The sequence below is a fragment of the Danio aesculapii genome, chromosome 16 (assembly GCF_903798145.1).
Source record: "Danio aesculapii chromosome 16, fDanAes4.1, whole genome shotgun sequence".
In the NCBI taxonomy this organism is placed as follows: domain Eukaryota; kingdom Metazoa; phylum Chordata; class Actinopteri; order Cypriniformes; family Danionidae; genus Danio; species Danio aesculapii.
The window spans coordinates 37,060,462-37,077,080 of NC_079450.1; the positions used below are offsets into that span (position 1 = coordinate 37,060,462).

A 16,619-nucleotide genomic window follows, 5' to 3' on the forward strand; every position below is an offset into this window, starting at 1 on the left:
GTATGAAAACATGGAATGAATTGCCATCAGATATTACATGCTTTGTAACAAGTAAAATGAGGTTTAAAAATCATTTAAGAAATATTTAATGGCACAATATTAAGTGGATTGTTGATCTGGATGTTATGTATGAATTTTGTATTGTAATGGTTTTTATTGGTCTTGTTGTTATATATTAATGTAATTTTGTGTTTTGTTTGATGGACCCCAGGAAGAATAGCCACTACCTTGATAGTGGCTAATGGGGATCCTGATCAATAAATAAAAAATAAAATAAAACAGACCAGTTTGTGTTTTAATTAGGGCCAATAGTGCTAGCCTATTACAGATTTCAAAGAAAAATCTTAAACATAAGCTGGACCACAACATATCAATGTCAAAAGTAATGCTCAAATAATGTAGCCTAGTTCACAGCAAGCATCATGTTTTTCGATCCGATTGCTTCCCTAGTAAATAAATAAATAATTTAGGTCAGCAGCTAGCATCATTTGTTTGGATAACAACATTGTTAAAGGGTCATGATCCGCACTCATTGAGTAATTGATTATATTATTATTAATGACTATATTAATTAAACCAGATGGTAAATATGTTTTTTTCTTCTTTGTGTTTCAGACAGGTGGAGCTGCACTCCTCTGATGCTAAAAACACAATAGTGATGAGACATACAGACAGCTCCTCTGCCCAGACCTGGTTCACTCTCATGCAATCCGTCATCACAAACCTCACCAGCAAAGTCATCAGTGAACTACGAGAACATGCGGGCCGACACGGCATCATTGGGAGTCGAGAGATTCGACACCTCGGATGGCTAGCGGAAAAGGTGAAGCAGATTTAAAGTCTTCATTTTGTTTAGGAGGTCTTAAAAATGGTAACAAAAATCCCTTTCATTTTATCACAATATACATTTGATTTTAAACTCTTCATTTCAACATCTGCATCTCTTTATAAATGTGGTGTACAAACAAAATGGGTGTACAAATGTGTGTATGTCCAAGTTGATTGGAAAATGTGTGCAGCTGTAAGTGCACTCTAAATAAGCAGATTTAACTTTAACATTGACTACGTTTACATGGACATCAGTATGAATATGAAATGTATGACCCCTTTGACAAACGAGATATCGGATGCAAGTATGAAATGTTGGAAGAGTGTCGTTTTAATGGAATTTGATACTGCTCGCTGTATGGGAAAAAAAACTGACTCGGTAGGCGCAGAGAATAGTGTCTAACAGCTGTGTTGATTTAAACTGTGTTTGATTTAAGGTCTTTACATGTCTGTACTGCACTTCAGTAATACAAATCGGCATACTCCATGTCTTAATTCAATATCTGTTTAGTTCGATTATGACTTTAGTCAGATTAAGGTATTCAAATTTGCTGTTTACTAGGAATGCAACATTTCTCTGTAAGAAATCATATCGTTCCGTTGTCCTCCGATGGTTCGGTGTGCCCTGTCATCCACGGTTCAGAATATGTGTTATTAATATTGGTTTGGCGATTAAAAACAACATTAACAAAGCAAAAAAGTTGAGGACGTGTGAGGACCTGTCCACTCACCTGTTAGTATGTAAATCTGTTGTTGACATCACGTTTCCTCACGTGTCAGTGTGTGTGTTGAGTTTCTGAGAGTTGAAGCCAAAAGCGCAGGTGAGGCCAAAACACAGCAAGCATATTGCCGTCAGTGTTTCAACAGGTACTCTGTGTAATTTCAGACAGACACAAACCAGCGGTGGCAGAATAGAAGGCAATGAAGCAAACACAGATGGCTATGAGGTGCTGTGTAGGATTTAAATCAAACTTCGCTCAACAACACATACATAACACGTGCATATACACCTATAAATTACTTGCATATACACCTATACTATTGAAAGTTCAAAACATGTATGAAACTTGCGCATATACATATAAACTTGATGCATGCATACACCCACATACACACGCAGGTAGATATAAACTCGATCCTTGCATAAACACCCACGTTAACACACGCACGTACAACTCGATCCTTGCATATACTTTATCCTCGCATAAACATCTAAATTAACACTCACATACACATAAACGTGCTGCATGCTGGCATATAGCACTCGCGCAAATTTACAAAATAAAATTCACAAACATATTTATCAGGAATCTGGTTATTGCAAAGCTGATGACATAGAAAGAATGTGATTAATAGAGGTAATAATCTGTTAAATAATGAAAAATTTTATATAAAATAATATAAAATATTAGTCTATATAAATAGACTATTTAAAATATATAAGAAATATTTTATGTTAAACCTTTTTAATTTAATTGGGTAATTATTCACAAATATAAATAGACAGATAGAACCCTTAAAGGACGTTCAAGATGAAAAGCAACCAGAACTATGAATATACTTAAACAACTCTTTTTCTATTGCAAATATTAATGTAGCCTATACTCTTTTTGTTTTTTTGTATTATTATAATGGTTGTTCTTTTTCTATGTTTTTTTTCGATGTGGATGTTATAATTGTAAGATTTTAGTATTATTTTGATTGTTAAATATTCAGCATATACAACAACAACAACAACAACAACAACAACAACAACAACAACAACAAAAAAAACGCTGACAAAAAGTTTTTGTTCATCACGTTGGTCAGGCTAACCCCCATGAACTATCTATATATATATATATATATATATATATATATATATATATTATAGAGATAGTTCATATTATATTTATATAATATGTTCATATCATAGTTCATTTATTTATATATATATATATATATATATATATATATATATATATATATATATATATATATATATATATATATATATATATATATATATATATATATATATATATAAATAAATAAATAAATAAGCGGAGTCTGAGAGTTTTATTTATTTGATAGTTTATTTAACATTTTTTGTTTGTAAAGGCTAAATACAAATAAAAAGTGAACATTATTTTTTTTTGTACTGTTTTTATTAAAAAAAAAAAAGCCTGGAGGTATTATAGACTTTTCAAATTCAGTATGCAGACATTTGTGGGTACAGACATGCATTGTGTGCGTTCTTGGCAGTTTTTTCCTGGCTGGCTTTTTAATATTGTCCACATCGATATCGGAATTCTATCGTAGCGACCAAAATTAAGAAATTATATATATAAATAATTGGCATATCGTCCAGCTCTACCCTACTTTAACCAAATAATGAGAACATGCAAATCTATAATCATATGTATAAAGCCTGTTGCATAAAGTCGTATGTATAAAGCCCGTTTGTTACCCAATAAATATGTGTATTGTTCATTGAAATTTTTTGTAGCCAGTTTTTTTTTTCAAAGCATAGCACATACCATACCGTACCGAAACCGTGACTCTCACTGTGATACATAGTGAACTGTGAGTAGATTAAACCGTTGCACCCATGCTGCTTACAAGGTAGACTATTATTTAGAGTATTGTCTTAACCGTATTAAAATCAGATTACTGGTGTCCATGTAAATGTACATACTCATTGACTTAATTGAACCACTTTAAATCATCATATAAGCCATAATCATTAATAAATAAATACAAATTTACACATTAATTTTAGGAAGATTTCTATGCAAATTTTATAAATTCGACCCCTTGTCTGCAAATCCCTTCTATCCAAGAGTATATTTTGCTCTGATTGGTCTGGTGAGCTAGTCTGTTAGTGCCATTTATAGTGCCTTTTTAAATCAAAAGCTCTTCATTATGATAGAATTTCAGCTTCAGAGACTTCCTCAGTCTACATTGATTGTGGTATAGTAATGTTTTTACATTCTCAATTCAAACCTGAGTCTGATGAGAAAACATTGGAAGAGCTCATTGATCAAGCCAAACCTGCACCACAAGCACAACCTAAGCATTTCTCAGTGGTAAGTTTAGTGAATAATAAGAAATCAAACATTAATTTGTTTCTGAGCACAATGGCCAGTAAGAGCTGCTTAGATTAGTCACCACTGAAAATGCTGGATTTTTGTTTACAAAAAAGTGCTGATATGGTGCCAGTAAGAGGTTAATTTTGCAGCCTCAGTGATTATTAATGTATCTTTTGTTTTTCTGGAAAATGACAATAAATCTTTTGTCTTAACACGACGTCGACAACATGAATCATCTATAATGTTTGAGGACAGGTCAAAGTTGGCCTTTTTTGTGAGAAGCCAACACTCAATATGTTTTTGCTGCCTGTTATTTATTTAAAATGTTTTATTTTAAATAATTATATATTTTTGGAGGGACAACTTATTATTTTATGTTCAATTAACCTAAAATTGTTAAAAAATTGTTATCTTAATCGATTTACATAAGGACAACATGAAGGAATTGTGCGGAACCCAGAATTTTTATTTTTACAGTGAATGCAGACAATTGTCTGACGTAATGCAAAATTGTCACAGATCTACCTAGATCAGTTACGGAAATAAAATGGGAATTGATTATTCTGAATCAGCTTTCTGTTTTGTTTTAAGAAATAACTTTGATTGTAAAAATCTTTGCAGACATTTTACATCAGGGGGTCAAAAACTCGGTCCTGGAGGGCCAGTGTCCTGCAAAATTTAGCTGCAACTTGCCTGAACACAGCTGCAGGGATGTTTATAGAAAGCCTAGTAAGAGCTTTATTGGTTGGCCCAGGTGTGACTGATTGGGGTTTGAACTAAACTTTGCAGGACACCGGATTTCCAGAACAGAGTTTGGACAACCCTGTTTTACATTCACAAACAACTACACACTGCATGAAGGGTGATATTCAAAAAAGGCATTATCCTGTATTTGTTCTACCAATTTTCCTTGTAAGCGTTCTTATTTTGTAGAAGAAAATGGTAAAAACTGTTTTAGTATTCACAAAATTGTCTATGAATATAGATTGTCACCAGAATACATTTCTTGCATGTGCCATTTTCTCTGTGGCAGAAGTCATCCAAATTTAGTAAATATGAGCAGTCTAGTCTCAATGGACAAGCTTCCATAGCTCAAGGTCTTTGGTCTGATGGTGTAAAGATTCCTGTCAGGCTAAAAACTGAGAAGATCTTCAACATTCACTTAAAACAGTAATGAAAATAGCATCATTGCCCGAAACGTATGAACGACTTTGAGCTTTTTGAAGTGCTCTTCACAAGGCTATTTTATTCTTTTATTCACAAGTAAGAGGTATGACTAGTAACAAGTTGTGACAGACGTTCATTTATTCAAATCCTGCTGGCACAGTTTTATATAGATTAATGTAAAACCTCATGAGAACATTTAGTTAATGAAAACCATAAAGCATCCTTCAGTGAATGTCCTCATGAAATCAATATTTTTTTAGCTTTTACTATAAATCTTTTAGCCTTAAAGGGATAGTTCATGTTTAAAAATATTATATTTGCCATTTATTCACCCTCAGATCATCCATGATGACTTTTTCCTAGTAGAACATTAAGGACGATTTTAGCTAAAACTGTGGTCTTTGGTGATTTGTAAAATTGAAGAGGTTGTGGATTAAAGCTAGGTTGTAAATAATGCTTCTTGCAGCCACTTTATAAGATCTCGATGTATCATCAGGAACCATGGGTATTAAATTAGTTTGACCATGTTTTAGACAGTGGCGTAGTGAAAATTGTGTAGAAAATGCTTTTTTATTTAAGAATCTTTAGATATTTTGACTAGAAACAAGAAAAAAAAAGTTTTTTTGTAGTGTATAACTGTGTGTTTGTGTGTGTTTTTCTTTGCATATGAGAAAACAATAAAATCCTTATTCATTTATTATTATATTTATACATTTAATCTACATTAAAGTCTGTTTAAAGTCTGTTAATCTACATATAAAAGCTTGTGAAAGAATCTAAGGAGCATTTCACCTTTAAAAGTGTCCATAATGCCCCTTTCTTCAAAAGTGTTTCTGAACAAAATTTCAGTGTCTGAAATGGCCATCTGACGTATGCACTGGGGTTCAGTGCTTCCTGTCTTGATTCATAGTGGGAAACCAACTTGATTAAATGATTCAAAGTGAAACTGACTATGCACAGTGGATGATTTTGCCCTTAACAGCAAAAACAGTTGAAAATAGGCTACTCATTTATTTATTTATTTACTAAATAAAACAAAATACGGTTCACAACAAGACATTATTTGAAAGCGAATAGTTAAAGGTAATTTACCAAAACAATTCATCTTCTGGCCTTTTGTTTTGGCTGCTGAAGCAGGCTTGGTCGTGGATGCACTTCATTTCACCTCAAATGTTATTTGTTGTTCTTGTCTATTTTGTAGACAATTTATTTAGCAACTTGCCACCAAAAAATAAATAAATAAAAATAAAATAAAAATCATAACAAGCTAAATTATTTCCAACAAAACATGAAGTGGTCAATTATTTCTGAACCACTGCCTTCTCATTTGTCACACCTTTCTAATGTCCACAATTAACAAATTGTAGTCTGTTATGATGTTTTTTTTTTGTTTTATTTGTTGGTTTTGCTAATGTGAAATATGTAGAAAAAGACAAGGCGTGCTTATGTTATTAAAAGAATATCCACATTTATTTTAGAACCATGTGTACCACCAATACATGTTTCTATTGTAAACGCAGTGCAAGTGCGGTTACAAAATAATGAAATTATGCCACATTATGTTTTCTACATATTATTTAGAATACATTCTACATGAAATACATGGATTCGATATATTTTATGTAGAAAAGTGGAACTTGTTTCATCTATGGGATTTAATGAATTCTTGTATTTCTGTTGGTCATTAAATTAAGTTATTATTGAATGCGAGTTGTCCAAAATGTACAACCTCCATTTCTTTTTAGCATTTGCATTTTTTTCTGCAGTGAGTGCCCTGCATGCCAGTCCATTACACCACTGGTTTTGGACTTTCTAAGTGCTGGTAGCCATTTGCAAAATTTCCTTTTAAGGTAAACTACTGTAGCCCTATACAAAATTAAGTTGGTGTATCCTAAACAATAGCAAAATTCACAGTTATGAGATACTCATTTAAACTTATTGTCTCCTTCAACAAATCTGGATCAAAACTTTTGATGACATCACTCGGCACTCTGCAGTTTTTGTCCAATCAATTGCTCTTTAGAACATTAAGGGTAAGTGATACCCAATTGGCCGATTTAAACAAAGAGAGACACTTATAAACAATATATTCCCCTCCTTGAAACATGCCAAACCATTGAGGCAAACTGCTTAAGCTGCTTCACTGAGGCATTATTATTCACTCTTAAAAAAAAACCTTTAAAGTACTTCCAACTGTAACAGAATATTGAGAAGGGGGCGGGGCACATCTTTTTGTGCATCATTTCCTCATAGCAGACTAACAGTGAGAGGGCGTGGTTAAAAATGTTTGGCTGAAGCTATCAAACTGATGTGAGCGCCCCTCCAAACATAAAAGCAAAAAAAAAAAAAGTGGATTACTTTTTGTGAATTAATTAAAAAATAACAAGTGCGCTGGCAAAATAAACACTGCAAGTTTACATTTCACACAGACTTTAAAGCAGACCTTAAAAATGTTACAGTAATGCAATGTAATCACATGATAGAAAAAAAATAAATACCCAATAAAACTGTCATCCACAGTTCTTAAATATCTAGCCAATGTGTAATTAGAGGGTATCAAAAATGCTCTTTATGATTCAGTCTTGTGAGATTGGAGGTGACTTCATAATGAATCTGAATAGAAGTACTTAGACATGGGTTAGATTGTAACAGCAGCAGTTTGACAACCACACAGATTAAATGAATATATACTCTACATATTTCATAGTGAAGCATGGTTTTGTAATCTACAAAAGCGCATCTCATGATTCAGTGTCTCAGGAAAGCTCAGAAAGCATGCTCCACAGGCTGATCTTTATGAAAACCATCTCTGCATCTGCTATGAGTTTGGGTTGTGTTTAATGTGCATTTGGGAATTCAACATATGCCACCGTCACAAATTTGTAATGAGCAGTGCTTATAAATGGGCTGTTAATATATAAGAAGATTTAAGGACTCCCTGTGGTTTTCCACCAGAATAAAAGCCAGATGGTTTAACATTTGAAAATGAATTAAAGCAGCTATAAATATTTGTATTGCACACTTACAATTTTACACTCAAATGTTGATTTATTATTATTATATATTTTTTGCCATATATGTGAAGTGAGATGGTTTTCAAGTTTAGTTTTAACACACACGTACGCTACAGACAATTAACTTACCCACTGCACCTATACCACGTCTATGGACAGCAAACCCACACAAACACGGAGAGAATATGTAAACTCCACACAGAAATACCAGCTGAGGCTTGAACCAGCGACCTTTTCGCTGTGAGGCGACAGTGCTACCCACTGTCATAAAATCCAATTTAACAATATTCTGATCTGAAAATGTAATAGTATTATAGAATAAAGTACAAATGAGGTAAAAACGGTAATGATATAACAGTCATTATAAGCATTATAAACCTTAATTCACTTTTTCCAGTTGAAACAGAAGTGCCAGGGAGCCTCTTGACACTGAAACTATACTACACACTTTTTTTGCTCAATTTGTTTTATTTGTATACATTGCTTTTCAAAATGTCGAATATTGTAACTTATGAGAAAAGAGTTACTGTACATTGTCTGGAAAAGATTAAAATGTCCAATAATAATAAAAAAGTAGAATAGTAAGCATTTATTTAAATATTTTAATTTTACTTATTATTATGGCCAGTTTAATTTATAATCACAAAACTAAGAAAAACAGTATTTATTGTGTCCGTGGGGTCTTAAAAAGTCTTTTAAAAAAATCTTAAAATCACTGCAATATAATGCTGTAGGTCTTAAATCATTTTAAACCGGACTTAATTTTCTTACGTCCAAGTAAAGCTACCCTATAGGGCTGACACCCAATCACCAATAATCAATCTTAAAGAGCCCCTATTATGGGTTTTTGAAAATGACCTTTCATGCAGTGTGTGACAGCACTAAGTGAATGAAAACAGCTAAGGGTTAAATCTGAAAGTGCACCATATTTAAAACTATTAATTTTTTAGTCAAATATATTAATTGACTTATGGACGTCGAAACGGTACATCACCAAATATGTAGTTTCAGATCTGGTAAAATGTGAACGTGCCTTTCCCTTCAGACATTAGCGGAGCGCGGGGGATTACGGGACTGATCATGATGATGATCACTGACAGATGGAGATTTGGCTGTGGGGAATAAAGGGTTAAAGTTAATTTTCACAATAACAACATAGTATAGCCAACCTAGAGCTGTGTTTATTCCTATCATTTTTCTGATTTTTGATATAGTAATCTATGCTGCAACGCGGGATTCACCGGCCATTTGCTATTAAAGCAAGAGCAGCACAGACTATTATGTACAGGACTTTGTCAGACTTTGACAGTGACTTTGTCAGTAACTGTTACAGTTCATATGGACCAGTTTCTTCTTCCTCCGGATCATAACATGTAAAGGTAAAATTGTTGCCTCGTTTTGTGTAGTTTGCCAAATATATGTTTATTGTGATTTATAATCGCCCCGCACGGCTTGTAATCACGTATCTATTATAGATGAGTGCTTGCACTGTATCTCTCAGGTTAAATCTGTATGGGGCTGTTCACATATTGTGTCCAAAGCTATGTTGAAAATGTGACATGTGCTCCTTCCTTTTCCTCTGCTGTTTGCCTTTGCTATGGCCACCATAAGCTGTTTCTACGCACACGTGGCGTGGTCAAATTCCAAAATAGTTAAACTTTTGACGCTGTGTGGATTAATACTTAATGTGTGTTGTTGTTATTACTTGGGGTTAGGTTTAAGAGTAGAGAAATATGCTGGTGCTTTATTGCATTCCTGTATTGGGCTCTCAAATACTTTCTGCTACTTTATACTGTAGCCGTTGTGGGCATTTCTCTCTCTCGCACTGAATGCAGTCGACCAAGACTGGGTCATCGGTCCAATCAGCGCAGATAAGCTTCACACTAAGGAGGGCTTTGGGAACAAATGAATCGCTGAACAAATCATATGGGTGTCGTTGGGATAATTAGGTAAAAGTAAATGGATATTACAAGACAATGAAAGTGTTTTTTTTTTTTTTTACCTTGCACGCATATGAGCCTGTTGTTGAAACCACCAAAATATGACCTTTTAAAATGCAAAATAGGGGCTCTTTAAAACTTTTTTTTTTGTTTACATTTAGGTTTTTATTGTAAAAAGATACAATTCACAACAGCTGTTAGACATTTACAGCAAATTATCCAAATTAAATTCCTTAATCAGGGACAGAAAACAAAAGCAACACATCTCTTTACATGATCTTCCATTAATACAAAACTATTTACAGAAGTAACTGGGCCATTAGAAAAAAAAAGTACTTAGTGTTTAGCCCTGTATAAGCCAATATTGGTCTTGAAAGGGTCTTAAGAGTTATACATTTGACTTGCAGAAACTTGGAGAAACTCTATGTTTGGGAAACATGCAACATTTTTTTTATTTTGTTTTATTAATATTGACAAGTTCACTGTACTAGATTAATTCCATTTATAAGATTAAATCCGTTGCCTAAATCATTGAGCTCCAGCATCTGCAAAGGTAAGGTCTGGTTATTGTATGGTTACCACTGATGCTAACTTTATTTGACACAACATTTCAATGCCCTCTGCTTGACAAACCTCAAAAGTTGATATTTTCCACATCCTTACGATAATAGTACAAGTGGCACGATCACACACAAGCATGTTAACAGAAGGATACACTGTACGCTCTAGTTAGAAACAAAGCTGACGTTCTCAGAAGTGTACAGACAGTTCAGCTCTGGAGGTTTTTTTATTTTTTATTATTTCAGAGGTGGTGAGAGCTGGTTCTGGAGCGATTGATGGAGAAAGACTCTTCTCACTGTGACCACAGGTTTTTCCTTCCTATTAAATCCCCTTTTCATCGCCGTCTCATTAGCTGAGGCCTGGCAGGACCAGCTAATAGAGAACCGCAGAGATGGCAAGACTGTGGGCAGCCCCATCTCGGCCAGCCCTTTAATGAGAGCTCCCTCGTACCGGCTCCTATTACCAACCTGCCGGCCCCTTGATGAATAATTATACGAGAGTGTGCTCAATGCCCACAGACAGCGAGCACATTTCTTTTTGCCGAGGCCTGAACTTATAACAAGGGTCTGTTTGTGGTTTAGCCTCTGCTTCTGACGCACAGGATCCTGTGGGGGTCTCCTTTTAGCCTTAAGCCAAGCTGACCTTCTTATTTCTGATGATTTGATCGCTCTGTCAGCCCGTCAGACCTTGTGGAGAAGCTTGTTATAGACCAGGGATTCAGCAGTAAATCAAGCTCAACTTCAATTTAAGCTTTTATTTGAAAATGTTCAGATCTAGCAATCAATTGTAGAGCATAGAGTTGATTTCTGAGTGCATTAAAGTCAAGGTGAAATGTTGTTCATTCAAAATGTGTTGGGTGTAAGAATAACTCTACAATGCGAGTAAAGCCTCATTCATATTAGCCTTTCACCCTGGGTGCCGGTTGAAGTTGCTAGTGGGTGTTCTCACCTTGATGTTGCTTAGGTCAGTGGTCCCCAACCCCCGGGCTGTGGAACGCTATCGGTCTGTGGATCATTGGTACCGGGCCACACAAGAAATCCTTAATTATTTCCGTTTTCTTTATTATCTGAGTCTGAGCTATCTTTTATTTACAAAACATGTTTATTTAGAAAAATGACTATACTCTTAAGTCAGGGATTTTCAAACTGTGGGGCCAGCACCTATTAAAGGGGGCACGAGACATTGAGGCATGCACTCCAGTAATTTATGATGACGATTTTTACGGTTCATTAGAGGGAATAATATGATTAACGTTAGCTCCACAGCTAACTATCAGGCACCTGTAGAGTTAATGCGTTGCAGTAAAATATATACAAATAAAATGGGCCGGGTGCTTTTTAAAACGAATGACGGTGAATGCCGTCTGACACAAAAGTGCCCTTCTGAATCAAATCAGCACGATGCCCATCTGGATCTTTCACTTACTTTGAAGACTACTGACTACGTTTACATGGACATCAGTAATAGTTATTTGCCTTAATCTGAAAAAGACAATAATATGATTACGTGAAGTGCTTTTTGAATGTTGCATCACCGGGCTAACGTTATTCACTTTTCCTGCAGTTTGAATGTCCAGAAAAGCACTATATAAATGTAAGGAATTACTATTATTATTATTATTATTATTATTGCAAATAATGGCAGCTTCATATGTCACGTACACAAGTTCGATATTTTCAGTGGAGACGTGTGGCTTGTGCGTGCTTATTGGAAGCGACCGGAGGGAAAGCGCCCAGTTTTGCAAGTCACATGACAAGAATTGACCGATCTGCTTCATACTATGTATGGAATATACAAATTTCGGTAGACTAATTATATCAGACAAACACAGAACACCCAAACACTGCAGTGCTTTTAATATTCTCAATAGATAAAACTTGTATCAGAGTTACAGCAATGTTTTGTCAGCTTGTTTTGAATGATTGATGGTCGCAATCTGCGTAGACCACCCAAAATTGTCAAGTGTTGATCAGTTCACAGTGATAAAAAGGTTGGGGACCACTGGCTTGAGTAATGTTTATTTTCATATTAGCAGAGAGCGAATGAATATGCGTGGCACTGAAAATAAACTTTGTTCAGGGAAAACACTAAATATAAATGGAATCAGTATACGAAATGCTTAATTAGAAAGATGAACAAGAAAAAAAGTGTGTTCTCTGTCATTATGGCTATTTATCTGCTGCAAATGCTGGTATGTGTAGGTCTAAAGCAAGGGGAGTACAACTTGCTACTGCAGGAGCTGTGAGAGGATCACAGGAACTCTACTGATGCTCTTATTTCCTGTCACTCTGTATTTGCATGAAGTTGAAGGTTTCTTGAACTTTGTTGTGTTGATACGCCCACATCCCAATATTTTGGGTGACGCTTTACTTCATAATAATTACACGACACACTCCATTAATATGATGAAGATTGTATGCATGCTTATGACGATTGGCTTAGTTCTGATGATTGTAAATGCAAAGATAATGCTGGGTTCCACACAAAGATGCTGGGTTCCACAAATGCAAAGATAATGCTACAAAATGCTGGGTTCCACACAATTTCTTCATGTTGTCCCAACACAAACTGAATAAGTTCATTTAAATTGTTTTATGAACATTTAAGTGGATTGAACATAAAACTATCATGTTGTTCCAAAAAATAAAGATAAAAAAAACTCAAGAATTGTGCTGATTCAGTTCATTTTAAATATGTAGTTTTAACAAGTTTCAAAAATCTTTTTTTTTTGGTATGACAGTTAGACAAACACATACCCCATAACATATCAGTGTCTTTATCATAATAACTTGACATTACCAAGATAACATAACTTGTCACAAATCTGTCATAAACATGATTATTATGAGGCCATTATAATTGTCATGAATAATTTTCAGAACATTTCAATGGAAATTAAAATTTCTCAGTAAAAGTGGCCCTAATATGGCTAATATTACACCACAGAACAGAATAACAGAGTATAACAGAAACTCTAATATTTAATAACATTAAGTAACCCTCAGATTCAATTATAAAGGCCTCAAGACAATCATGTGTATGACTATTATGTTGTCTTTACAAAGACTGGTTGTGGTGTATTTGTTTGTCAAGTTGTCATAACAAAGACATCTCAAACTGACACATTTGCATTTAAAAGGAATTCTGAACTAATGACACTTGATAACAGTTTATGCTTAAAATCTTCATGTTCATGACCTGTGTCATGAAGGTTTCACAACAGTCTATAAAGTGTAAAGTGTTACTGTATTTGGTGTTTGCACTCTTCTAATGTAATTATGGTGATTTGCTCAAGGACAGTATTAAAAAAAACAACTTTAAGTACTTAAAATACTATTACCATAGGACTTTCTTTTATAACTGGTTGAAGCTACCAAATAAATCATTCCATTGCACTTTATGTAGGAATGCGGAGTTACCTTCTTTGTATACCAGAAGAAGTTTTAATTGGTATTGTTCAACCCTCATGTTGTTTCAATCTCCTGAGACCAAATTAAGATAATTATCAGATCCTCCATAATAATCAGATCCTCCATACACAGTAAGGCTACCGCAGCATTCAAAGTTCAGTAAAGGAACCAAAAACATTGTCAAAACATCTCATGTGATTTCAGTGATTCAGCTGTAATTCATTTTTTTGGTTTCTTTTCTGGACTAAACGTTTCACGACCCTCTCGTATCTTAATTTGTGTTCCGAAGATGAGTGAAAGACTCTGGGCTTTGAATTGACATGAGGATGAGTAATTAATAACTGAATGCTAATGTTTGTGGTTTAACTCCATTTTACTTGTCTCTCACCTTCTCCAATTCAAAATTATACTGTAAGCTTTGATCATATGATCTGTTAGACTTTAAAATACCTCGTGCTGAGCTAGTGATATAATGTGTTATAATGCTGCAGTAACTCTAAATTATTTCCACAATACCTTATAATTTAGTCACTAAATCAATTTAACCTATTTTTATCCAATTATACTTGCAAATATTTGTTGTGATCTTTCATTTTTTATTTATTAATTTATTTTTTTATGTAAACCTATATATTTATGTTATATATTTATATTTGTTGCTGTTCTTTTCGCCAAATCACTTGTGTAAAATAATTTTTTTTCTCAAAGAATGAATCACGCATATGTAATCAAATTTTATGCTGGAGTGGCTTAATAAGGTTTATTGTTATCAGTTGGCTAATAAACATGCTAATAAAAAAAATCACTTATGACAGAGATGGAGGTTTAGAATTAGTTTAACACTCATTTATTTAAACTCTTCTGTTGTTTAACAGATGGACTGAGCACTTGAGTTTCTTGATTTGTGCAGTGAATGCTGATCAGTGGATGCTCAGCAAATCCCTAGTGTGTAAAAGCACCCAATTGTTTTTGCAATTTTTTCAAACGCACAAAGACAGAGTATGACAGAGAGTCACATAGAATTGATATTTTTGTTGCTGGTTTGTTCAGTATTAACCACCAGTAGCAGCAGTTAAGAGGCCAGCGCTCTTATATTAGCATTCACATTTTAATTTCAGCAAATCAGTTCAAACAAAGGTACACTTTGAGAAATAGGGGTACTAAAGCTGCCACTGAGGAGGTGTTGAGGCTGGGCGATATTGCAAAAAAAAAATCACCACGATATCATGTTTCATATAATTTGATATTGATAATTAAATATTTTTTAACAATACATTTAAGAATTTTGGGATTTTTTTATTTATCTATTTTATTTAAATTTACCATCATTTAATTGACCTCAGAGCAAGAAGGTCGCTGGTTCGAGCCTCGGCTGGGTCGGTTGGCGTTTCTGTGTGGAGTTTGCTTGTTCTCCCTGTATTTGCGTGGGTTTCCTCTGGGTGCTCCGGTTTCCCTCACAAGTCCAAAGACATGTGGTACAGGTGAATTGGGAAGGCTAAATTGTCCGTAGTGTATGAGTGTGAGTGAGTGTGAATGGATGTTTCCCAGAGATGGGTTGCGGCTGGAAGTAAAACATGTGCTGGATAAGTTGGCGATTCATTCCACTGTGGCAACCCTGGATTACTAAAGGGACTAAGCCGAAAAGAAAATGAATGAATGAATGAATGAATGAATGAATGAATGAATGAACATTACTAAGGCAAATAGTTTTAACAGTCAAAAAACTAAAATATTTAAACAAAATATCTTATCTCTTTATAATAAAATAAGCATAAGTGTTAAAGAGACTCTTAAACCTGATAAATAAAATGTTACAAAGTGTGTGCAATGGTAAAGCGTAAATACTTAAAGGTATGAATAATAATGATACAGTAAACCTCAAACTCTGTTTACAACACAAATTATGAAAATCAAATCTGAACTTTCAAGTAAAGGCACCAGCCATCATTATTCAGATACATATTGCAACATTACAAATTATGAAGTTGAATAAATACATTACCCACTATGCTAAAAACTCTTTCAGGGAGCTAGGAGCTGGGATGCACAAGAAAAAAACCAAAAAGCCACTCTGGCGACATCTTCACATAATTTTTTTTATTTACAATCTCCTCACTGTTGCTACACGGGACTCATTTTTGCATATGTTGTTATTCTGACCTGAAGTGTCAACCGTGAATGTGTGGTTTCCTTCACCATTTACAATAGGCTTTGCAATCGCGCTCCCCTGCAATCTCTCGTAACTAGGCGACCATCAAACATTTTCTAAGAGAATGACAAACGGAGAAGCCATTGCTGTCGCTCGGATACAAGTTTATGTAGACAGTACAAACAACTGCAGTGTTTGAGTCCGCTGTGTTTGTCTGAGGTAATTATTCTGCCGTTATTACTGAAATGTGTGTATTCCATATAAAGTGTGAAGCAGATTGTTTAGTTGTACTTACATGAATCGCGATGCACTCGCGACATTCAAATATTTTCAACTATTGATACCGATTTTATCGCCCAGCCCTAGGAGGTGGTGTCCAAAGGTTCATGTTTGTACTGAAATAGTTTATATTGGTACTTTAGGGCTGGGACACACCCGAGCTGACAGTCGGGCATTGGGTTTCAACGGTCAGCATCAGT

The 16,619-nt window shown here is 34.5% G+C and overlaps 1 protein-coding gene across 1 annotated transcript in view; it reads left to right on the top strand.

Moving 5' to 3' along the window:
• The window catches only part of sntb1 (syntrophin, basic 1), an 88,982-nt gene that overhangs the window by 43,385 nt on the left and 28,978 nt on the right, over positions 1-16,619 (top strand). Inside the window, exon 3 of the mRNA XM_056476146.1 lies at positions 616-823. Within this exon, the coding sequence (XP_056332121.1) occupies positions 616-823 (208 nt within the window). The remainder of the gene's footprint in view (positions 1-615; positions 824-16,619) is intronic.